Source organism: Quercus lobata, chromosome 1 (assembly GCF_001633185.2).
Source record: "Quercus lobata isolate SW786 chromosome 1, ValleyOak3.0 Primary Assembly, whole genome shotgun sequence".
Classification (NCBI taxonomy): domain Eukaryota; kingdom Viridiplantae; phylum Streptophyta; class Magnoliopsida; order Fagales; family Fagaceae; genus Quercus; species Quercus lobata.
In genome coordinates, this window is record NC_044904.1 from 4103631 (window position 1) to 4130147 (window position 26517).

Consider the following 26517-nt stretch of genomic DNA (forward strand, 5'->3'; position numbering starts at 1 on the left):
TTATGTCAATTATCTATTTATTATTTATTACATATTTCTTTGGTATTCTAGATTGAGAGTCATTTTTTATTGAAATTCTTGCATTGTCTCCATCAAGAGGTAAAGCTTTCCAGTTTCAATGTGTTGCATTCAGGTGAAATCCTATTGATACATAGAATGTATTGATGATTGCAGCCATTAGATCATTGGGAGGCTTATCAAATGTTAGGTGTGGGCCCTTGGCAACTTAACTCCATGTTTTGTGTTGACTAATTAAATATTAGGAACATTTTATTTAAACTTGAAAATTTCAAAATATTTCATTTAAACCTCAAAGTTTCAAGAAATGTTTAACTCATACCTTCTATCACATTTTTTTTTTTTTTTTGGTTAACCTATTAAACATCACATGACCAACTAGTTTAAATGAAATTTATTTCAAACTGTGAAGTTTAAATGAAACTTATCAAAAACTGTAACGTTTAAATGAATTTTTTTATAGAAATTTTGATATTTAAATGAAATATTTTAAAAGTTTATGGTTTAAATGAAACACATTAAAAACTCTATGGTTTAAAAAGTAATTTACACTAAAGATTATTATGATGTAAATAGAGTTTTTTTTTTTTTTTTTTTTTTTTTTTTTTAGAGTTTATACTTAAAAGAAAAAACACGTATAAAATAGATGGAATGAGATTCTAACGATTAAAGTTTTTACTTAGATTCTTCTAAAAAAAAGTTTTTACTTAGATAAATTACTTTAAGAATTTGGAATGAGTTTTATGTTTTAAAATAGGGCTAATGAAGTAGATTTATTCCCAACTTATTTAGATGATAAGTTTAATGGACGATAAAATCGATGGTTCCATAAATCCAAAATTATTGTCCACCTATCACAACTTTCTCTCTCGTTAAATAGTAATAGATTGCGTCAGTAACATATCACTCTTTCGTCACTCTTTTCTTCTGTCCTTGTAAATTTACTTAGCAAAATAATTTTTTACTTTAAAACAAAATATTTAGTCAGTCAGGTGATTGACTTTGCGGTTTGCTTTGAAAAATATCAGCTGAGGTAAGATGTCACTGGTAACCTTTTTATAAAGTCATTAATAAATGAGAGAGATATCACTAGTGGTGGATGATATTCATTTTTATATTTTATTTTATGCTTAATTTATTTGAGCGTATATAATTTATGTTGTATTTTTATGGATCTACCATCTACCATGGCCCACATATGACCATAAATATATACTTAATAATTAATTTGATTTTGATTTATTGACTTTTCTTAATAAACAATAATCAAGGATCCAATTAATAAGTGTCTTAGAGTATTTGTTAAAGTTAAATTCTATAATATAGACAATCGATATGTATCGATTAGTCTATAGGTTTCCTGTTTATTAGGTTTTACTGCTTCTTAATACATGTAAAATATTTGAAGATTTCTTAACGAGTACACGAGGACATCTTTCTATAAATCAATCTTCGATCGGCTCCATCCCACATCAAAGTAGGACCCATATGCTTGATAGGACAAAAATGGGGGGCCTTGGAATCTTTAGTTCATGCACATCGATCAGCGAAAAGAATCTTGAGGTAAGGCATGTAAGTCGGCTGAAAGAATCTTGCTTTTATTTTTTTATGTGGCTCTCAAGATTCTAATTTCTTCTTATAATTGGTACAGACTAATAATTGGCCTCATGTGTCTTTCAGAGTTCATACTAAACGTATTAGTGAAGGTAGCTATTTTATATATATGTTGAAAGTATTTTATAAAAGAAAGGGTATTTTATATTTTGTCCCCTCAATTATTGTTTTACCCTGAAACTAGTTAATTTTATATAAACACTTCAAGTCTTCAAGCTTTAATTTATTTTATACAAGTTGAAAATAAATAAATAAATAAATAAATAAATAAATATATATATATATATATATAAACAAAATTTAGATGCAATACCTTAAGTGATGTTCCTTAACTAAAAAATACACTTCCATCTCATGAGAAAAAATTCACATAGCAAAATCTTAAAAGGTAAATCTAAGAATAGTACTTAAGAGCATCCACAGCAGTAGAGCTAAAAATATAGCTATTTAGCACCACAAAAAGTTATTTTATCTATTTTACCTACTCACATGCTGTAGCAGTGGATCTATTTTAGCTTTTAACACAATAAAATAATATAAATATCACAATAAAATAATATATCCACTACAATAAAATAATATATCCACTACAATAAAATAATATATCTACTACAATAAACAATAATCACAACCACCTGCAACCACTATCGTTGCCACTACCGCCGCCACCACCAACTCTTCCACCGTAATCGCTACCGCTGCCACTATTGCCACCACCGCCATTGCCACTGGCTCTTCCGCTGCCAATGCCACCACCGCCGCTGCCGACTCTTCTACCTCCTTTGCCGCTGCCACTGTCGCCACATGATAAAATAATATATTCTTTACAATAAACAACAATCACAACCACTACCACCACCACTGTCACAACCACAACCACCACCGCAACCGCCACCATCAAAATAATTATTTTTTTTCTCACCAATATTAGATTGTAATAACCTACCACTAAAAATTTATTACAAAAATATTATGGTAACATTTCTTAATTTTAATTTCTTATTATTCTTTATCTTATTTTTCCCATTATCTTATTTTTTCATCCAAATACACGTTTCTTTCTTCTCCCTTTTTTTTCCTCTTTGTTTTTCTCCTCCACACGCATACTCCTCTTATCTCATCCACACATTTTAACTTTCAACCATTTCTTATTTTTTATTGTTTTATCTTTTTGTTACTTTTTCTCCTCATCTCCTTCTCCATTTTTCAACGGTTCTCTCTTTATTTCTTTGTCCAACCAAGCTTCAGTTCCGCTCAGCCCAACTAAAGCAATGCCACTAGGTCCACCACCACGCCTCTATCAACCTCTGGTTCATGGTTTTTTTTTTTTTTTTTTTTTTTCTTGGTAGTGGTGGGTTTGATGAGTGTGGGTGTGGTTGGATTTATGACTAATGTGGTGGTGGTGGTGGGGGTTGCCGTGGTGGTGGGTTTGATGAGTGTGGGTGTGATTGGATTTGTGACTGATGTGGTGGTGGGGGTTGTCGTGGTCGGAGCTGGGTCTGTGGTGGAGTGTGTCGACGACATGAGAGGTCTGAAAGTTGAGAGAGAGAGTTGAGAGATAGTGAGAGTTCTGAGAAGAAAAGAAAAAGAAAAAAAAAAAGGAAAAAATAATATTTTAATTCAGTTGGAGGAATAAAAAATTATTATTATTTTTAGCTCTTAGCTACAGTGCACATCTATAGATAGATGTGCACTGTAGCAATGAAGCTAAAAAAAATAAGTTTAGCTCCACTGCTGTGTGGCTATTTTTGGTGTTTTGGTGGAGCTAAAATAGCTATATAGCTATTTAGCTCCATTGCTGTGAGTGCTCTAAGTATTGTACTTTTATAAATTTAGATACAGTACCTTAAGTGATGTTCCTTAACTAAAAAATACACTTCTATCTCATAAGAAAAAATTCACATAACAAAATCTTAAAAGACAAATCTAAGAACAGTATTTAAGTACTGTACTTTTTATATATATATATATATATATATATATATATATATATACACACCTCCGTGTGCAACGCCACAAATTTCGATGTGACATGGCAAATGAATCTCCACTAATCCAATCAAATTATATTTGTACCTACAAGTTAAATTGGAATTATGTCAATGTGAATCTCCATGAGACACATGCATGAAGTTCTATGCTACGTAAATTGTCTTCAAATGTAAGTTCAACGGAGTGTCCGAGTTAAAAGGATTGAGAATTATTGGCTTCTTTTGTCTTTGATAATTGTTACCCTTAGAGCAATTATTAATAAACTATTGTAAAAAAGTGGTGTCACTTATATGAAAAAAATTAATTAATTTTTTCATAAAAATTTTCTAAAAATATTTTTTAGCCTAATGCGATTAAGACATCTATTAACTTTCACTTTTTAGGTTTTTGGTAGCTGAGTAAGAAATGATTGGTTTAATAAAAAAGAGATAAGGACAATTTTTTTTTTTGTTATGTAATGCTTTTGAAAGAATAGCCCTAGTGAAATCGTGAAAGCAAAGAAAACGTTAGTTTATGTGTCCACTTTTCCAAAGTTCAAGGGCACGTTATGACTAATTGACTATCAAAAAAGGGCACGTTATGACTTATGAATATAAAACAAAGGCAAGTGTGATACGCAATAATAGATTCATGAATGGAACCATTGCTTTATAATTGCTATTCATTTGTTTTGTTAAGTTCTCATTCCTTTAAAATGAGAAATAGTTATTTCTTACTAATAGGTCCGTAAGAGCATTTTCTTAAGTAAGGTAAATCAACTTATATTATAGTATAAAATTAATAATAATAAAAAATAAATTACAAACTCATGTTTTATGTATTAATTTTAATTTAAAAGATGTATTAAATTTTTTAAAAAAACATGTATGATATTTTTTTTATTGTATTAAGAAATCCAGCTTGTTTTATATATTATCATTTTTCTCAAGAAGGTGAATTTGTTATTTATTAAAGTTTATTCTTTAGGGCAGATGCTGTTGGTTTTTCATTTAATATTTATAGAGAGCAATTTTGAACAAAAGCAAATAATTTAAATATATAATTTTTTTGAGAAGAATAATTTATATATAATTGATTGTTAAACAAGACCCATAGAAAGTAAAAATATTATTCTATAAAGGGTATTTTAGGATATTTGAATGAAATAGAACTCCATTTTATAATAAAATCATGTTACGTGAAATAGAAATTTAGGATTCTATTCTTGTTTAGTATATTCCTAACAAATCACAATATACTAAACATATCAGATTTTTAGAGCTATTTTTATTTTTTTTTAAATAATTATAATTGGATAGTTATTAGACAATACTGTTAAAAGCTATTAGGGATAAAAGGATTGAGAATTTTTTTTTTCCATATTAAGTTGAGGGTGGGTGGGGGGATTGAGCCCTAGACATTGGGATTTAAGATACCATGAGGTAACAATTAAACTAATAGTTCATTGGTGTCCCATGAATGTTTTATTTTATTACCTATTGTGCCTTTATATAGAGAGCATAGGTATATAAAATGTTTTTCCTATTATCCAATATTTGGTGAAATCAAATAAATTCGGGTTAATGAAAAATGTTTTTAAAGTCAATGAAAAATCAATCAATCATCAATCATCAATCAATCTATATATAAAAATAAAAATTTTATGTAGGAGTATATGGGATTCTGCCAAGTGACATATTCTTCATTTAGGCTTCCACCTCAACAAGGATTATATTTATGTCAAAATATTAGTTCATTGAATGTGTCAATGGGTTAAATGCACATATTAATTATTTATAGGCGTGCACTAATTATATATAAATAGTTTTTTTTAGAAACTGTAGGAGGACTTTCGTCTCGGCCCCCAATCAGGTATTGTTCGCTTTGGGATGGGCAACGATCAACCTACGTCCCACCCACACGAATTTGCTCAATCCTACATCGGGGAGAGATGCCTCCCACCCTTGCCTTATAAGTCTTTGACCTAAGAAAGGGTGCACTGTAGTGTGTGTGATCAGGAGACATCTCTCCTCGATGTGGGATTGAGCAAATTCGTGCAGGTGGGACGTAGGTCGATCCTTGCCCATCCCAAAGCAAACAATACCTGATTGGGGGCCGAGACGAAAGTCCTCCCGCAGAAACTATAAATTGTTAAATGAAAAAACAAAAACTAAAATAACAAAACAAAAATCTCGTGTGGAATACCATAAGGTTCTGCCATGTGGCACAATTACACCATAAAATAAACATCAATAATATGAAATTGATTAAAATAATTTTATCATTATTCAAATTACAATATTTTTACATTTTTCTTTAATCCTTTAATTTCTCTTTACTTTAAGTTAAAAATTGTAATGGACATATGTGTACAATTTTAAATTTTCACTTTTCATGATAAAATCATTACTTCAACTAATTTCTATGGCATACTCTATTTCTTTATCCTCTTGAGATTAAAAAAAAATTATTTATTCCCTTAATTTCGTATTACTTTAATTCAATAAAAACTTATTCATGTTTTCGCGACATTACTTCATGTTATTTCTTTAACATATTTGGAACATTTTATATAATCTTTCACATGGCAATTAAAGCATTATCCGTGCATCGCGTGGTCCCTATGCTAGTTATACTAAAATGGTAGAAAATGAATATCCTTTGTGCCCTCCCCCTCCCTCGCCCCAATGTTTTTTGCTCAGCCATCATCTTTCTCCCAGCTCCTCTATCCCACCACTATGTATTGTATTGATCAAAAAGCATTTTTATTTATTTGGTATAATTCTTTATGTGTTGTAATTGAACAAAAATTAGATATAATTTCTTATATGTTGTGCCTTAAGTTCTTTAAATAAATTCAATCATATAACTATAATGATGAATGAGCCACATATTCATATTGAGTAATGAGCAAATTCACTATAAATAAGATGCGTGTTCAATCTTCAAACTGTCATTGAATATGTTATATATTAACAAAGTACTCCCTTGGAGATAATGACTTTTAGGCACTAATGACTTTTCAGCTTGGAATGAAAAGAGTTCTTATTTTTTTAGAACAAGCTATTCTTCATAATATATTTACTACTTTTATTTAGAATGAATTTCATAGTCTTTTAATAAAAAAAGAAAAAGAAAAGGTAATCCCTTTGAGATAAGTTTAGCACTTATATGCTTTTTTATTTATGATAAACTTAAATATGTTGGGTATACACATGTGAGTGAAGTCTCACATTGGGTAATTATCCCACATTGCTTAAGAGAGAGTGTTGTGTGTAGTATAACTTGCCCCACCCTCCCTTAAAAGTTACCATGGCTTTTGAGTGGAGTTGTGGTGTGCCTTTGTGTTAGAATCCCTTTCCCTCTCCCTTGTGTGTGTGTGTGTGTTTGTTTCTCAAAAAAAGAATTGGTAATTGGCCCACATTGCTTAAGAGAGTGTGTTGTGTGTAGTATAACTTACCTCACCCTCACTTAAAAGTTACCATGACTTTTGAGTGGAGTTGTGGTGTACTTTTGTGTCAGAACCCCTTTCCCTCTCCCTTGTGTGTGTTTGTTTCTCAAAAAAAGAATGGGTAATTGTCCCACATTGGCTTAAGAGAGTGTGTTGTGTGTAGTATAACTTGTCCTACCTTCCCTTAAAAGTTACCATGACTTTAATTTGAGTGGAGTTGTAGTGTGCTTTTGTATTAAAACCCTTTCCCTCTCCCTTGTGTGTGTGTGTGTATTTGTTTCTCAAAAAAAAAAAAAAAAAAAAAAAGACTACATACCCAATGGGGCTTAGGCTTTTTGAATTAAAATGTATTTCTATATATTATATTAATTATTCAAGGAAATTTCCCAAAGTATTTATCTCCCTGACAAAATATAGTACTCCTTAGATACTATATATTAGATTATCCAATTAAATTCAGCCATATGATTTTCTTGCATTAAATAATGTAGCATAAAATGTATTGTCTTCTACTTCTACCTTAGTTTTGTTCTTTATTGGGTTTGTTAATACCGTACTGGTTTGGCCACCGGTACGATATATTTCGGATACTGGTTAATACCGATGTACCGTTTCAGGTTTACCGCTATTTTTTATATTTATAAATAAATAAATAAATAAATATATATGTATGTATGTATGTGTCTGTGTATATATATATATTATAATAAATATAAAAGTTTACCATAAAACATTTCCTCAATTCAGAACTAATTATTCATGGTTTTAGACTTTAGTATCAATTAAAAGGGGAAAAAAATAAAAAAATAAAATAGAAAGCTTAAAAGTTACCATTGCATACTAAGAAAACAAATAATACTAATAAGTTAATGCAAATAAGTTACCATTCTGTCCTAATAAAAATTCAAAAATTACAAAACTTAAAAAAAAAAAAAAAAAAAACTTTTTCTGTACTGGCATACCGGTACCGGCCAGTATTGCCCGAAATTGGCCGATACGGCCGGTATTTTTTCCGGTATGAAACAGGGGGTCGAGCGTATTGGATTGCTGGCCGGTACGGTATGTTCCGACCGTACCGGCCGGTACGGTACGGAATCGATAACCTTGGTTTGTCTCAGTCGTGCTCAGTTAAAAATGAGAACAAAATAAGGCATGGAACCTAGAATTGGAAAGCATCATTGACAACATGTTCTAAAGAATTGATTTTTTTTGTCAATTTGTATTAAATAAATAATAAATCAAAATCATGTTTAGCTCTTTTTGAATTTCATTACAACTCCAAGTAGAGTTTAGCCATGTTAATAGCTGAAATTAGGTCAATAATATCATACTTATTATTTTTTTTCTTTAATTAATAAAAAGCAAGTAATTTTGGTATAAAACTAAAATCTCATCATGATAATTCAACATGTATTTACCTTTTATGATTTAGCCATGTTATTGGCCAAACTTAGGTCAATAATATCATACTTATTATTTTTTTTCTTTAATTAATAAAAAGCAAGTAATTTTGGTATAAAACTAAAATCTCATCATGATAATTCAACATGTATTTACCTTTTATGATCTAAGATTGGCCAAACTCATTATTAGCTTCCCATCTTGAAGTCCAGAGGAGCCAAATCCAAGAAAGTAATCATACATGGCACATGGCATACGTTCTAGCCCTATACTTCTTTGTCATACAGAGTGTGATCTTTATCATATTTAAATAAAAAATAAAAAATTGAAGTTTAAGCAAACTGCTAATTAATTAAGAAAATGACATGGGTTATGGTGTGATTCATGTGGTTATCCTGATCCATCAATGATCGACCGCCTAGATCTTGCCACATCAACAGGATGACAAATCCTTTTCATCTAGTGAAAAACTAAGTGCATATATTATAAATGTATTTAATGCATCCATATTTCTCCAAATCAAAACATGCATCTACATGTTGAGTATATAGTCTAATCATTCCACTAAAATTCAAGGACTAAAGTACCTTTTGACTGTGATTGTTTGAAGATTATTTATATATGGGATCAATTATAGCCATGTCATGGAGGACTTATCACTAATTGTATAACCCCTTGGAAATCCCACCTTGTCCTTGTGTGCTTGTATCTTTGTAAGGAAGACTCTCTAGTTTTACGACATGGGGGCATATTTTAGTGGTAATATGATGTTATCCACTTTGCTTTCACACAACTAACAAGTAGCTTCTGATTTGGAAAGGCCACCCCCAATAACAAACCCAAGCACTCATGCATAATTGCATCAAAATTCAAATATTCATTATAATTAATCCTACTAAAATCCAAATCACAACAAAGCTCACACGTTGAAGTGGTCTTTATTGAATAATGTATATGGTTCTTTTGATTTGAGTAATGACCCTCCCTGTGTTGTATCTGTAATCAGATTGGAAACCAATTTATTTTTCTTGTAATTTATTTTGTTTTTGAATAAAAATTTTCGATTCAAAAAAAAAAAAAAAATCCTACTAAAATCCAAATGTAATGGGTCTTTCATAGCATAAATGCTTGAGATACCTCTAATAGATTATTTTAAATGGATTTCATGAAGTTTGAGATTTTTTTTTTTCTTAACGTAGGGTTGGTGATCATTATAGAGGGACCAAAGGGGTGTTAATCCTTTTGGAAGATCATGTGGACCAACATCAAAAGGTGATGATTCACTTCACCATCTACAATAGTAACATGTGTCTAAGACCCACTGGAGCATCTCTCAATATTCTTCTTAGACAAAGGGTAGGTCACTTGAAACCATCTATTTTTCCAAAAAGTTGGTGGCCAACTAGAACATCAGCGTAGGAGAATTGTATAGGGAAAAGGACATATGCCCTAATTAATGGTTGGCTAGGTTTATAGGAATAAGGATATCTTCTTCTTTCCTTTCTCTCTCTCTTTCTTTTGGTATGAGAGGGCCTTGTCTCTCATTTTGACACCTCACTTTTACCAAGTGGAAAGCTGACACATTCAATCCTGTGTCCATATTTGTGATAACAATGTTACCATTTTTTTCCCCACAACTTATCGAGGTGTCAAATTGTGATAAGTATAATATCTTTTTTTTTTTTTTATTTTATTAAGACCACTTACATCATTTTTATTTTATATCAATCATAATATGTTATTTTAATATCTATAAAAAGTATTGCGAATTTTAACGAGTCTTTAGACTTATTGTTTTTATAATTGATCTCATCAATTGCCATTTCATATTGAGGATGGGATTCATTCACCATTATGATAGGTATTTGGATTTTCAAGGATTTAGTGTCTTCAAAAGTTTCTCAAACAAGTTTGGAATGTTTCTGATCAAAATATATGTAGAAATTATATATAATCAAAATCTTTTATTTATTTATTTTGACAGGGCATGTGAGATTCTTTGACCGTTAATACAACTTAGTTTAGTAATTCTATCTTCTCAAGTAAGTACAAGATAATTATCAAAATTAAATTCCAAGGACAGCCATTGAAATAGTTTTATTTATTTTCGTTGATTACTTTAATAAAATTTATAGGTTAAGTTTTAAAAAATAAAAACAAAGTCAAAGTAATTGTTATGAGGTATAAAATTATGAGTTGCAATATAGAATCCTTAGGTGATAATTCAAGAGTCAAATTATAAAATGAGATTTCCATTTATAAAACAATATTTCATCTATATTATATATTTAAAAATTGAAGCGTAGCATTTATTGTTGCTACGTTCCTATTAAGTCATATCAGTGGTCACATCATCGGTGCCACTAACTTTTTCTTTTTCTTTTTCTTTTCCTTTTGCAAATTAACATTTTCCCAATCACATAAAATAAAATAAAATAAAAACTCCATCTCTTAATTAATGTTTCCTAACTTTTCATTTATTATTCCATCAAGCCGAATTTGATAATAATTCAAACTTCCGTCAACTTTATGACTCTACCTCTCCCCAATCAAGCAGTTATGAAAACTGTTCAATTGCCACTTTATTAGAATTCCCAAAAAAAAAAAAAAAAAAAAAAAAAACCTATTGATTTTTTGTCTATATATATTTGCAATTGCTCTATCTCACTCCTGCAAATTTGGAAAGTCCCTCTAAAGTGAAGGTTTTTTTTTTTTTTTCTTTTTTTCTTTTTTCTTTTCGTTCTCACCCATATTCTTCATGTTTTCTGAATTAATTTTGTTAGTGATGTACCATCGGAGATCTCAGGTGCCAACAACATTGGTTCTCATAAACCAACCAAAAAAATTTCAAAGCCATGGTGAAGAATATATTAAAAGAATCGCAATGGGGTCTTACTACTATAGTTTATGTGATCATTAATCATGGATGAATTTTTTTTTTTCCACTGATGTTATACCTTTTATGTGAATTTGTGTAATGCATTCTCCATTATGGATAAATGATTCTCTTTGTATATGCATAGCATAAATTAGTTCTATTGTATGTACATATTAGTTGTGATATGAATGTAGATGCCTAACTTAGTACAAGATATGTTACTTTTTTCTTTTTTTCTTTTTGTATTGTAACAAATTTAGATATTATTATGGAATGCCTTTGCTGTAAGACTTTTTGCCAAAATTGTTGAATTTGATGTCAATAGAAAGAAAATGAAATCAAAGGACGTGTATAAAACTATATAAGGTAGCAATAGACAACCAAAAGAAAGACTAGGGTGAAAGATTATCCAAGTTTGGACAAAGTTTCAAAATCCACGAAGACCAATTGGATGTGAGAAATTCCAAAAAGATGTATGCTTGGCTATATGAAGAAATTGAATTTGGATAAAATATGAAGAAGACCAATTGAATTGAATTGAGTTTTCTATCATAAGTCCTCTCTCTCCTTCTTATTGTTTTGATTTAATTTTTGTTTTAGCTAATACTTAGTTAAAAAGTTTAGTTGTATTCTAGATATTCAAGAGGAGAAAATTCTAAAAGGAAAATCAAGTTGTTGAAGAAAATAGAATAATCCAAAATCTAAAACTAAAAACCCAAATTAGGAAAACATAACGCACTACATCGTAATTTAAAGGAATATGAACCACCTAAAAAATGGATAAATATCAATCAAATACACCCAAAAATAATAGAATGATATATTTGTATTTGCAGAGATATTGAGATGAAAAATAATTTTAGAAATTATTTAATTTTTGTAAAGTGCTACGTCTATAACATTTTCACAATAAGTCATAGTTAGTAAGTTGTTATTGGTTCTAATTTAAACCTATCACTAAAATTACTTTTTTACCAACTAATAACAATCAATAACAACATACTACGTATGATTTATTGTGAAAATTGTGAAATTATTGTTGATATAACATTTATCTTAATTTTTTGATAGAGCAAATTATTTTCAATAAATTTAGGAGAACAAATTATATTTATATCAAAATTACAAAGTAATTATCTATTTCCACGCATTGTGTGAGTTTGCGACTAATTATTTAATAATGATTAACCTCAACTAATCGAGTTGGTATTCCTCTCTCTCTCAAGTGGGTGTGTGGAATTTGAACCCAACTAGACAATAATATATATAATATAATATAATATATAATTCAATAATTGACTGTAGGTGGGTTTGAACCCTAAACATTTATATTGAAAATTTTAGAATATGTAAATTGAGCTATAATACTGTTTCCGAATTCTCCCCTCTTTCCAGAAGATTGAGAACTTAGTATTAATGCAAATATTGGGAATGATACTTCTCTTAAATTTCTGATGACAAGAGATCACCGGCTAAATAACTGACACCTATTAACTGCAACTGCAAGACTAGGAAACCTCCTATAAAAGTCGCAAAAATTAAATATGAGTTAAAGCGTTTCTTAAATCCACTTTGACTTTGTTAGCAAAGCAACCAACCAAACCTATTGATAATTCAACAAGCCACGGGCTGAAAGTCTGGTCCATCTGCAGGCTAGGTACAGATGTCCACTCTTGAGGTATGCGAGACAATTTTAACCCCTGCAACCCGTTCAGACCCAAGAGAAAAGAGAGATAAGTTTGGTGAGTAGTAATGACTAGAGAAACAAATTATTTTCAAATAAGTAAAAGCTTTCAACTGGAATAACAATTTCTTTACCACGTTTTCTCAGTCTACATACAGAACCAAATGAAATGGATAACCTCTAGTTGAAAATGGTAACCAAACAGAAAGGAGAGAGGTAAAATTAATTATTTTTTCCACATTTTTTTAAGGCCTAGAGCTTTAGGATATTTTACTTTTTTGTAGTTGTTGTTGAGATTATTCCATAGTTGGGAGAAGGAAGAATTTATACCTAAACATCTAGGTTGAAAACACCATAAGAAGCCAATTGAGCTACAAAGCTCTTGACACCTTATTTTCAAAAAAGATCGGATTCCCAAATCACAGATAATTAGATGCACGCTTTTTGTTGAATTGAGTTAGTACTCATCTATCATTTCCACACACAAGAAACCATAATAATAAAATAAGACAATTATTCAACGAAAACAACATTTAATATCTTTTGGTAAGTTAGAAAACCATGCGCACACGCAAAAGGAAAAAAGTAAACGAGACAATTTTGATGATGTTTATCTAATCACATGTCCTATGCTCTCATGTGATGGTGGCCAGATTTGTAGGCCTATGAGGCTTCATCGTATGTAGGGGCACCACTAGGGTGAGATGCATACCATTGGTGACTGGCAACCAAATTGCCTCTACCTAAAAGGCACAAGATGCAACTTTAGCGGGAAAATGAGTTTTTGTCCTTATTTTTTTAAAAAAAATCTAGCACAATATCTCTGTTTTAAAACTATTAAATATTGTGTCCCTATTTTTGAAACTCAATTTTGTAAATTGAGTTCTATATAAAAACTCGATATCCTTAAAATCGAGTTATATGTAAATTTTTAATTGAAACTCGACTTTAGCAAAGTCAAGTTTCACTTAATTTTTTTTTTTTAATTAAATGGCAAAATATGCATAGAACTTAACATTGTTAATGTCAAATTCCACCTATAACTCGATTTTTTTTAAAATCGAGTTTCAAACAAGGACGTGGTGCTTAATAATTTCAAAACAAGGATATCGTGCTAGATTTTTTACAAAATAAGGGCAAAAGCCCATTTGCCCCCAACTTTAGCAGTATCAGTTTGGCTAACAATGAGAGGATGAAGGAATGCATCAACTTAGCAAAACTCATATCACACTAAATAGTCAAGCCAAGGATTTGGTGCAGAGCATAAATCCTTCTATTGTTTGTGATTTCAATTTCAATCTACTGCTTGATTATATTGATCCCATCAAGTGACCTCAAAGTCTGAAAACTTTACAGTTGACCTCTGTAAGTTCTAAAGAGAAGTATGCTAACCCAGTATCTGCAGAGTAACATCAACTAAATGCAAGGTGGAGAAAAAAGAATAAAATGAAAAATAAAAAAGAAGAAGAAGAAGTTACACCCTTTCAACTTTTGTGATAATCTAAACACTAGTTCAGTAAAACCAAGACGAAGTTAGATAAGATCACGAATTTGCATAGGGCAGATTCTAATCTGCAATTCTCATTACAATGAAGACTATGGAAAGTTTACAACATCTTGAAGAGAGATTTCTATACATACTACAAAATACTACCACAACCGCTTCAAAAGTACAAAAACTACTCAGGTCAGCCACCATTTAAACATAATGGATTTCATGAATGTTACCCTATATTGTGGCAAGATTTCAAAACTAAAACATGAAAAAAATTTCACATGATAATGAGGAATTCAAAATTTAGCTGTCTGCATTCAAAACTAAAAAGATGGTCTGAAGAATTAGGTCGTCAACATACATGGTAGACGAAGATATTCCTATCGGCAAAATTTCATCTCTCACTAGTGGAGGACGACTTCATTTTTCTCTTGTTCTTGGGCTTCACAGCATCCTTTAAAGTTTTCTCTCCATTTGTCCGCAACACAGTTTCTGACGCCTCAATATTTGAGGAAGATACATTAATATCTTCAGGTGGTTCCACTGGCTTGGCTTCACCTGACATATTTTCTCCCCTTGAGTCCTGTTCTTTCCTACTTGGCATTGTTGTTCCTGCATGTTCATTAGCCATGCAGGTAAATTTACTTTAGAGAAAATACAAAGTAAAATAAAAAGAGGCAAGATGGAGTATCTCTCGCTCCCTTTCTCATCACAGAGTTACTCATGGACACCAGTATCATATGCAGGGTAAAGCTTAGTTAAAATTCAGGACTGAACAATGAAGTCCTTGCATTTTCCAAATATTGATAAGTTTTTGTTGTAAAAAAATCTACTTTTGAAAAGAATTTCCAAACCCTGAATCAGTAAAAATTTGGGAGGGAATATGGTATATGGTAATTTTACAAAAGATAAGTCAGAAAATTTAAAAGGGCATTATTGGATGAAAGCCATGTGAGAATAATTTGAATTTATTTATTGGTAAGCACATACACCCTGTAGGTTTTGAACCCACAATCTAACCACCTCCTTCCTCTCACAAGGGGACCTGCCATCTGAATCAGAGCTAATCCGGCCATGTGAAGGAAGAAGAATAAAGGTTGAGAAAGACAGACAGTGAGAAATATCAATGAGAATAAAATGTTGAGCACATAGAGAAGAACAGGACTAAAAAGCAGCTGAGATGTCCATCATTGGTATAACGTATGTTTTATCTCATGTAGATTGGAAGTTTAAAATGATGGTTAAGCATTTTCCAGAAAAATGAATCACAGAAACAAGACTTAAAAGTTATTCAGTAAGAAATAAACTTTAATTAAGTACCACGTGAAGCTAGAGAGGCTTTCAGGAAATCTGAATTAACGCCTGCAGAGTAAGGGTCCCTGAAGAGGAACAAAAAGAGAAACTCAAAAAAATTAGATTTGAATTAAAAAAAAGGGCTCTCCCCCAATCTTCTCCTCCCCCACCCCCCACCCCTCTGGATGAATGTGGGTGTGGCCAATGTACTAGAATAATGATTATCCAAAAAAAAAAAAACCTAGAATAATTTAATCACTTGTTATTAAGAGAAGGTTATCAGAAGCAATGTCATAAAGCTTTGGACAGAATGAGACATACCAACTTGAGGGGCCTCCAACGAAGTTCTTAGCATCTCCATCTATTTTGTTAGTTTGCTGTTGTTCAGATGATTTGGCTTCACCTTCTATGTCCATACTTTGATCAGCCACGCTCTTCTCAGATGTCAGATTTGATCTCTCACTGTCACCCTTCTGGGGAACAGGTTTGTTTTGGTTCTTCCCTATATTAACACCAGCTCCACTGATGTCCAAAGCAACCGAAGAAGGGTGGCGCTTTATCTTCCGTAATGCTCTTTCTGTGTTGTATGATTCAACCTACATCAATTTGAAGAAGAAAAATAAGAAGTAGAGCAAAGAAACATACACTTAACAGGAAAGCTGCTACTTGAAACAGAAAGAATAAATAAATAAATAAATAAATTTAATATTCTGCATCAAGAGGACACCAGTTCTCAGTTTCACAAGCACAATAAACAGTTCTAAAAAGTGAAGTTTGGTGCATTAAGAGGTTCATAATGGTGGCTGGCAGATGTTCACTTCAAGATGCTCGTTGCCTGTGTTGCAGAAGTAGCGTTTGACAATTATTTCCAACACACTATCTCCTACTCGCACTTAATCACAAATTTTTTCCTCTTTTTTTCTCTTCACAATTTTGCACTCAACTGTGCCAAGGGATATTGTGTCATGCCTCAAAATCAAACTCATGAGTCAGCGGGTGACACATGGCAACCAGCAACCAGAACCACGAAATTGTAGATGACTACAAAATTTAAAATTTTATATATTAATAACCTGACTTATGAATCAACCAGGCCGGTATTCTATTCTTCATTGGAAACATGATCAAATCAACACCAACAATGGTTCCTGCTGAAGTAGTACCACTTCTACCCTGTGTCACACATTAAATTCCAAAAAACAGGTGGGACCATGCAACAACATTTAACTCTAAAACAGCCTCAATTTCTTTTGACCTAAGCATAATACCTCGCGTTAGCTCCAGCCATGATCATGAACTCAAACATATCCAAACAACATTAGCTAAAGTCTCTGACAACCCAAATTAACAGAAACACCAATTCTAAGCCCAGTCTGTCACAAAATTCCTGGATTTGCACAACACTTGAGCTTCAAGGGGAAACTTCCCCCAATTTTGGCCAGTCAATCCTAATAGCATTAATTCTGGAGCTAGTCTCAGTCATGCATCATGCTTATAGCATAATCGATCCATGAACTAAACCTAAAACTAAAATCAACCCTTTGAGGCTTTGGAAGCTTGCAGTAAATTAAGATGCTCCTGAAAAGATATCAAATAGCCCTTATTGGTCATCAAAACCTCAGCAATTTGGTGTCATATCTGAAATGCCATGGCCTTGAGCTTGTTCTTTTTATTTTTATTTAAAGATTGGTATGTCACACACACACACAATCCCAGTGAATCTTGAACCCAATAACTCACCCTTCACATAGCACTTGCAAGGGAAGGAAGTGCCAGTTGAGCTAGTGCTCATTTACTTCAACTCAATAATTCTCAATTATACATTATCAGGAAATGGAAACATTAGTGAACCAGTTCACTAGTGCAAAATCTTCAAAGGAAACATACCATTGATTATTCAACCCAGATCACAGGTAACTAACACCACTTAACCTGACAATAATGAATAGTTAATCAAACCTAATTTAAAATTCTTTAATATTTACATTGCTAAAGATGTACCAGAATGCAATATGACTGACAATATCATAAATAAATCATGCCTTCACTTTTTCTTAGTCTCTCCTGATCATGAGTATTTTTATAAACTTTTTTTTATTATTGGTAAATTACACAGGCACCCAATGGATCTTAAACCGACGTCCTCACCCTCTACCTAGACTAATAAGGGTAGAAGGCGCCAGTTGAGCTAGAACTCATTGGAAGACTTTTAAGAGGACTTGCCCAGATAAACTGACATCGGATGGTGTTTATGAGTATATAGGGACACAAATGAAATTCTCCACAGGTTGCCTTTCACCATAACCAATAATAAGCACAAAATCAGTCCATATATTTAAGTTTAGCATCTTGTCCAAAAAGTTATCATGTTACTCAACTGATATATTGGTTATAAAGAAGCACAATAGATACAGCAGTGCCAAAAGGATTATTTTGGACAGGAAAACTCACTGCATTTTTTATTTTGGTAGAGATATCATAAGCCTTCTGACCAGCAATTCGCAAACATTGCATAATTACACTCTGCAAAACACCCTCACCTCCAGCTTTTTGAATAGCACAAATATCATTATTTGCATTAAGTGTGGCAGTCATTCGTCCCCCCATAACAGCCTCTTCATAGTGGGTTGGGTCTACGACCTGCATGGTACCCACATCAGATTGGAATGAGAGCCTAATTAATGAAGCTATGCTCCAAATTGTTTGTGAACTTTTTATTACATAAAAAAATTGTTTCTGCATTATCAACAGAGAGCATTTGCATACCACAGTGCTCTCATTACTGAAAAAGGCAAAGGTTACTGCTATAGGTAGGTGATGTATTATCAAAGGAAGTGGCTCCCGAACCTGTCAAAAAGCAAAGATGAGATGAGCAACTGATTAAAATGATAGATTCAAGGGACTGAAGTATATATTGATCAGAAAATAAGTATGGACACTAAATTCCCGGAATTACATAACTACTTATTAAAAAGAAAAAAGATTCCTAGAATGACATAACCAAAGTTCTAGCTAGCAACCATTATTCCAAATTTTTCCTTTTAGCTTCTTTCTCTTACTTTTGAGTACATCATTTATAACTGGGGCTTGTGCTTTCTGTCCAAAGGGAGAGATGTTTCAAAATTGATGATGTATCTCCCATGTTTTTTCTGGACGTGTTTACCACGTTTATAATACCATAAATCAACATAAATGTTTTCAGTTTTACACAACAACAGTTCTTCAAATAATTTTCAAGAAATTTGCAAAGCTAACCTCAGGTGGGTGCACTATCACTTGCTGACCATCTTCTCCTCCTAATGAACACTCTGGCCTCCGAAATGTCAAGAGAGCAGCCAAAGCAGCAATATTAGCAGCATCAACAAGGTTTCTGCTTAAAAAATAAATGAATAAATATCACACATTAGCCTCAACAAAAAACACTTTATAGTTCTTATTGTAGGAAATACCCTTAGCTTACCCCCCATTATCAAGAATATGAAGATCAACGCGGACTGCCCATACTGACTTCCCAGAAAGAACGCACAGTGATTCTGTATCCACAGCTCTGCTTTCCCTGCACAGACACTTTAAACCTTCAAATGAATCATTCCAACTCAAAAAACTTCCACGGCATTTTATATATTTTTTTGCTTCTCTAGAAAGGCAAACATATGCCTACATAAGAAGGGACAAGCATAGAATATTATCACTTCTACAGCCAATTCCAACCTATTGGGATAAGGAAATGTCTTTTGACTCAAAATTCATTTTTCTTCTAAAAAAATATGCAAAGTTTAAAATTTTACCGAATTAGCAAGAAGAAACATACTGAAAAAAAATGGTCAAATTCATATAAATAAGTATATGTGATTTTACAATGAAAACAATGTCATCGTTAATAAAATGACATAGCATTTTAGGCACAAAAACCGGCTTCTTCTTACTTCTTAGTCTTACTTAACACACTATGGAAATTCACATAACTACACCTGAACAAGAATAACACATTACAAAAAAGTATCAAAATTTAACACTACCAACAAAAACCCAATGCTGAAAAAACTAAGCTTGAACGAGAAATTCACCTAAGACCACGGTCAATTACGCGTCCCAACTCCACAGCAGCCTCACTAGGACGGCCAGGCTCAAACGAAGGATCGGCCATGGGCGAAAACTCAGTGAACATCGAAAGCGTGCCCTCGTTGGGCCTGTCCTTGTAGGGCTGCGTCAATTGGGCAGTCACAAAGGCCATCACATGGGTCTGACCCAACTGCACCTCCGCAGACCCCTCTTCTCTGCAAAAATAAAAAATAAAACACATCAAAAATTGAAACCCTAAAAAAGCAAAAGCATAAAAACATACAAAAAGGAGTGAAATTGAAAGAGGGGAAAAACGCAATGCCTGGAGAATTTGATGGAAATGTTGCGAAAATCGAAGGGACGACGACCGTCGATTCGGAGATCGGATTGCAATGCGGTTTCGATGAATTTCTTCTCGTTCACTGTTAAACGCCATATATTGGCTAATCTGGTCTCCATTTTTCTTGGGTTTTCTGAGAGAGAAGGAAAAAGGGGTTTAGGGTTTAGTGGGCTTGGGACTGAGAGAAAGAGAGAGAGAGTCAGAGTGAAAATGTGAAAGTATAAACCCCAGCTAGCTAGAATCCGTTGGGTTTTTCTTTCATTAAACCCTAAAAAACTTCTTTAGGCGCGTTTGGCTACTATCGTTTGTATTTTATTTTATTTTTTTTTTGGCTAAATTACTATTGTTTGTATTCAACTATTTATACAACGTTACTTTTAGGAATAAAAAATAGAAATTTTTTATTTTTTTTGAATCAATAAAAATTTAATTTTAAGTGTAATAACTTATAGTAGTAACTTTTGAAGATTATATTAAATATTTTCACTTTGTTAAATGCCACACTGCGGTTAAAAAACAAATGAAAATCAATAGTTCAAGTTTAAAATAAAAAGACTTTTTGTTAGATGAAGCAAAGGTGCATTACTTATGTTTCTACCATATTATATATTTTCATAAAAACAATCGACAAACATTCATGAGGAAGTACATGACAAACAATTTGACCGAATTTGACCAAATAAACCAAGTTGGACCGAATAGAACTGAATCGATTGAAGTAGACAAAATATGATTGAGTGGACCAAATAGGACTAAAGTGGACCAAATAAGACTGAAAATGACCAAAGTGAACAGATGGAACGAATAGAACTAAAATAGACCAAATTGACTGAATAGGACCAATGTGGACAGAATAGAACATAATGAACTAAATAGGACCAAAGTGCACTGAATAGGACCGAAGTGGGAAGAATGAACTAAATAGAACCAAAGTGGACTGAATAAGACCAAATGGACCAGATAAAACTAAAGTGGAAAGAATGGATTGAATAGGACTGAAGTGGAAAAAATGGATTGAATAGAACCATATAGGATCAAATAGGACTGAAGCGGACAAAATGGACCGAATAGAACCAAAGTGGACCGAAGTGAGCGGAATAAGGCTGAATAGAATCAAAGTGGACCGAATAAGACTAATGTGGACCAAATAGGACCAAGGAAATAATGGGACTAAATGGACTGAATTGGACCAAATTATACCAATGTGGACCAAATAACACAATAAAAATATAAGAGAAACACGTCACAGTAATGGTAAATTTTAGTTTAATAATCAAATAAATAAAATAATGATGTTATGAAACCTTCAAAGTGAGGTAGAAAATATAGGTATAAAATATATATGATATTCAGTTTTATTTATTAATTCTTATTTTACCATGCAATTCATGCATCATAAACAAATATAGGACATTCAATGTTTGACACCTTATTGTCAATTTAGATTTCGATGCATTTGGCATGATAAAAAAGAGTGCGCATAGTTGTTATTGTAGTTGAATTTTTGGATTGATTCCATGGACTTTATGCATATTTGGCACGTGAAGATTAGATGATCTTCATGTACTTGGTCATGGTGTATTTCTTCTTCAATATGTCTCATGGATATTTCCAAGGTGGGTTTCCATGGCTTGAAAGTTGAAAATGTTGTTTTATTTTTCTATGAGGGTTCTTGTTTCTTATATAGATGTATGGGTTGAGTTTAGCCTAGGTTTTATAACCCTATATGATTTTTAGGAGAGTAAGTCAGTTACACATCCTTTATTGTGAAGAAATTTGTGTTGCATACAAACATGCTTTAGAAGCTAGTCAAAGACTTGCACGTCACTCTAAGAAAAACAATTCCTAATGGGAGTCTAAATACAAGTTACGTATTGGGTATTAAAAGGAATTGTTGACATTTGATTAGTTTTTTGTCAAATAAATAAGGAATTAAAAAAAATTATGTGCCAAATAAATAAAGAATTAAAAAAATAAAAATTATGTGAAAAATTGTAAGGCTATCAAAACTTATATGGCATAATATGAAAGAGTTTTAAAAAATTCAAATATCATCGGCTATTACATTATATATGATGATGCAAGAAAATCGGTACACCAGAATACTTCGGACTATGATGATGGCTGTAAATCCTGAAAAGAAAGAAAGAACTATCAAAGGTGACCGATGTGACCTAGCCAAGGACCCTCCGATGGTTAAGTCAATGTTCTCTCTAGGACACAAGGATGGAAAATAGTGAATTGTTGGAACTTACCTTGGGAGAATGGAATTTATTCTTTTTGTAGAGAGTTAAACGTGGGTCTACTTGTTTGAACCCATTACCATCATGGGTAATATTGGCAGTTGACAATGGGGTGTCGTATGTGGAATTTCTTCCATGTATCATGCAACGTGTCGTATTTTGCTCATGTGAGTCTAATGGATGATTTTCTACAAAACTCACCAAGTATGATTCATTCATCTATGTACATGTCATTTGTAGATTTACTCGTCTATGAAGAGTTCCTTTTATTGCATGACCTGGTCGTTCATGTACGTGTATTTATGTCTTCTTGTTCTTGGACGAGCTAATATAATTTTCTCTTGCATTTTGGACGGCTACACAAGGACGAATAACACTTGTATTTATCCCTATCAATATATATTACAAATATTATAGATAAAGAAAAACAAAAAGTACAATGCTATTTTTTAAATAAGACATTATTAAAATTAGGGGTGTCCACGGGTCGGGTTTGTGCCCAACCCCGATTTGACCTGAATTATTCGGGTGGAGAAAAATATGGCTCGAAACTGACCCGGATGATTTGGTCAGATTTTCCAATTCGGGTCTCGTCGATTTGAGGTTGTACTGGTTCGAGTATTGGGTTTCATTACCTGGAACGATTTTTGGCTAGATCCGGCGAGATTTGGCCGAAATCTGGCCGGATCCATGGAGATCTGGTCAGATCTAGCCTAAATTTCGTTGGATAACGGCGAGATCTCGTCGAATTTGGTCTGGGATGCTTAATATTTCGCCAGAAACGATAAAGGTATCAAAGATTTGGTCTGGGATGCTTAATATTCTGCCAAAAACGTTAAAGGTATCGATTTGGGTTGGGCCTCACGGGTTTTGAAATGCAAAACCGACAACCGACCCGCTGGGGTTGGGTTTGACAATTCTGAACCCGCGTTCGACTGCCAGAGTCTTCGAATAGGGTGGTGGCTGGTTGGACTCAGACGGGTTGGCCAAGTTGAGCGGTTCGGCGGGTCTCCTGGACAGCCGTAATTAAAATACTTCTCTTATGAAAAATCTATTATATAAAAAAATTAAGAAAATTATAGAAGTTTAAAAAAAAAAAAAATTATTTACTATTGTTTATTTTATTTTGGTAAAAAGCAAAAACTTAGTCTACACAATTTGCTCAATAAATTTTCTTTTATTTTCTCTTATCTACTTTATTGTAGAATTTTAACAAAATCAGTGAAATTTATTATTTGACTTATTCAGTGCTTAAAATAGAAGATGTATTACCATTTTTGAAGAAAACAAATAATACTTCAAATTGGGAGGTGTGACATTTAAGAACCGCCAAGACTTCAAAGATTTTAAGAAGTATTACAAATGATACTTGCAGCCCGATGTGAGGTAGTTTTGATCTTTATTTCTCATCTTATTAAACAAGAGGAAACACCTAGAGTAGAGTCAAATTTGACCTCTCATTTGAGAATAGGACTCGGTGCAGTCCCGTCAAGAATTGATCATGGTTCATGGATCATTTGCATTGCACAACAAGAAAAACTTGGTTAAGAACAATATTTAATGAGTTCCTCCCAATGACTCTTCAATTATTCAAAATAAGAACTCACAGATGACTGATTTTGACACATTGATGTAAATTACACTAGCCACGATATCTTTAGCTACTGAATCAGGATCTAAGAAAGAAACATATTGTTACATCTTGAAAAGTAGCATTTAGATATGATAGTAGAATTGAATCATCAATGAATACCACTTTGTTCTTGGCAGTGATTGACATAAACATGGATTGACTCTATATTGGATAATCGTCTCCAGTTAATAACTGCGTGACCAACACAAATCTAGAATTTTCTCATTATGAAAAAAAGATGGGCTGAAAGGGTCATAATAAAGATTTGGATTGAATGAAAAAGAAGAGGTACAAGTCATTAAAATCCAAAAAAGAAAAAGAAATTATATATGATACCATGATTGATAATTAGTATAAGTTTAGCCAAATTCAGGAATTTTCATTGATCTTTCATTTATTTGAAGAAAAATAGGCCTCCAAGGTTAAGAGATTATAGAGTAGAGAAGAAGAAGAATAAGAGGAAGAGAAAGAGGAAAATCCAAGGTTAAGAGATTATAGAGTAGAGAAGAAGAAGAATAAGAGAAAGAGAAAGAGGAAAATCACAGAGAATATATTATTAGTTCAAAGATACCATTACAATCCTGTCATTGTTACATTTAGTTCTTACAATACTCACAGTAACTAACTAATTAATTCTTGCCTCAAATTCAGTAACTACTCTAACTAATTCTAGCTCAGCAACTGTTTTAACTAACTTTAGCCCCAACAGCTCCAGCTCTCCAGCTCAAGACACATTATTACCAAACTAACGAAAACTATATGACTATAACCTCGTTTAATATTTCTCCAATATCTTACTATAAACATAGTTTCCTTTACCATGTTTAATAAAATTAAACTATAATTATTAAACCCTAAAGTATAATTAAAAAAATAATGAGAGAATTAGTGTTTTATGTTATTCCCATATATGTAGATTGACATTATTGCTATGACATTACATATGCAGGAGATTAATTTCAAATTCATCTCTTCATTTTTGCAACATTGTTCATATTAATGGCAAGTAAGAACCACTCATTCAAAAATTGTGAAGGTAACGGCCCTCACAGCTCCAGCTCTCCATCTCAAGACACATCATTACCAAACAAACTAAAGCTATATGACTATAACCTCCTTTAATATTTCTCCAATATCTCACTAGAAACATAGTTTCTTTTACCATGTTTATCAAAATTAAACTATAATTATTAAACCCTAAAATATAATTAAAAAATAATGAGAGAATTAGCGTTTTATGTTATTCCCATATATGTAGATTGACATTATTGTTATGTATTACATTACATAGGTAGGAGATTACTTTCAAATTCATCTCTTCATTTTTGCAGCATTGTTCATATTATTGGCAAGTAAGAATCACTCATTCCAAAATTGTGAATGTAACGGAAGTACATGCAAATAGGTGTTTAGTTATCATTTAAAAAAAATGTATTGCATTTCACGGAGTTCAATATGCAAATAACTTAGACAAAATTACTATTTTGGTCTATATATTTTTGAGGTTGTAGTCAATTTGCTCCCCACATTTTGGTAATACTAAATTTGGTTCCTGTTATTTTCAACTAACAGTCAATTTGGTCCCCTACTGTTAACCTACTATCAGAATTTGACTATAAGTTGAAAATAACAGAAATCAATTTTTTTTTTTTTTTTTTTGAAGGAAACAGAAACCAAATTGATTATTACCAAAATATAGGGACCAAATTGATAGCCACCCTAAGATGGTATTTTCACCAATAACTTATTTGTGTATTTCACCAAACAAAGCAAGTGTCCAAGTAAAAAAGGAATCACCGTAAAAAATTGGGCTGAATGTGAAAGGCCTTATATAGTTTTCTATTTTCCTAATATTGGGCTTCTGAATTTCCATAAACTCGAGGCCCAATATGTAAATTCATCCCTGTGCAAAACACTTGTGACTTGAACATTCCAATGTTCTATTTTATTTGGTCAGGCAACAAATGCCATGACGCTTGAGCTTATTGGATCACATTGAACAAGCAAAGAGCAAAATAAGGGGCTTTAGTTATTTACAATTTCTACAGTTGTGTTGAAATGTTCACATCTACATGAGACTGATGGTACTAACTAATACTAATAAATAAAGTGGGGAGGATCAGAGGAATAGTTTCTCAAAAAAAGAAAAAAAGAAAAAAGAAAAAAAGAGGATCAGAGGAATATGCATGGTTAGCTAGCGTCAGGCTTTGCATACATTCAAACTCCTGAGTACTACTTGTGGATTAGATGGAGAGAAGTACAAGTTACATACTACAAATAAGTAGGTAAGACTAATACAGACAATCTTAGAATTAAGATGGTTTTTGTTTTTATCTTTTCAGCAAGGAGTATAGTACCTGAGATTAACCAATCTTAACATAGTACAAGCAAACAAATGTATGAAAATACTGAAATTAAAATAACACAAAGCATC

The 26517-nt window shown here is 32.2% G+C and overlaps 1 protein-coding gene across 2 annotated transcripts; it reads right to left on the reverse strand.

Annotated features, from left to right (window-relative positions):
- Nucleotides 1–14529: 14529 nt before the first annotated feature.
- On the reverse strand, nt 14530–20510 carry LOC115975105 (exosome complex component RRP45A-like). Of its 2 annotated transcripts, XM_031095751.1 has the most exons (9): nt 20190–20508; nt 19873–20082; nt 19266–19361; nt 19061–19175; nt 18572–18652; nt 18257–18445; nt 16127–16401; nt 15833–15891; nt 14530–15124 (listed from the first exon to the last, which is right to left on the reverse strand). In XM_031095751.1, the coding sequence occupies exons 1-9, from the start codon at nt 20324–20326 to the stop codon at nt 14907–14909; spliced, it is 1380 nt and encodes a 459-aa protein (XP_030951611.1). In that variant the 5' UTR covers nt 20327–20508; the 3' UTR covers nt 14530–14906. The 2 variants fall into 2 exon arrangements, with proteins under 2 accessions (XP_030951611.1, XP_030951619.1); XM_031095759.1 differs by lacking the exon at nt 15833–15891 and having other exon boundaries at nt 20190–20510.
- Between the last annotated feature and the right edge of the window lie 6007 nt (nt 20511–26517).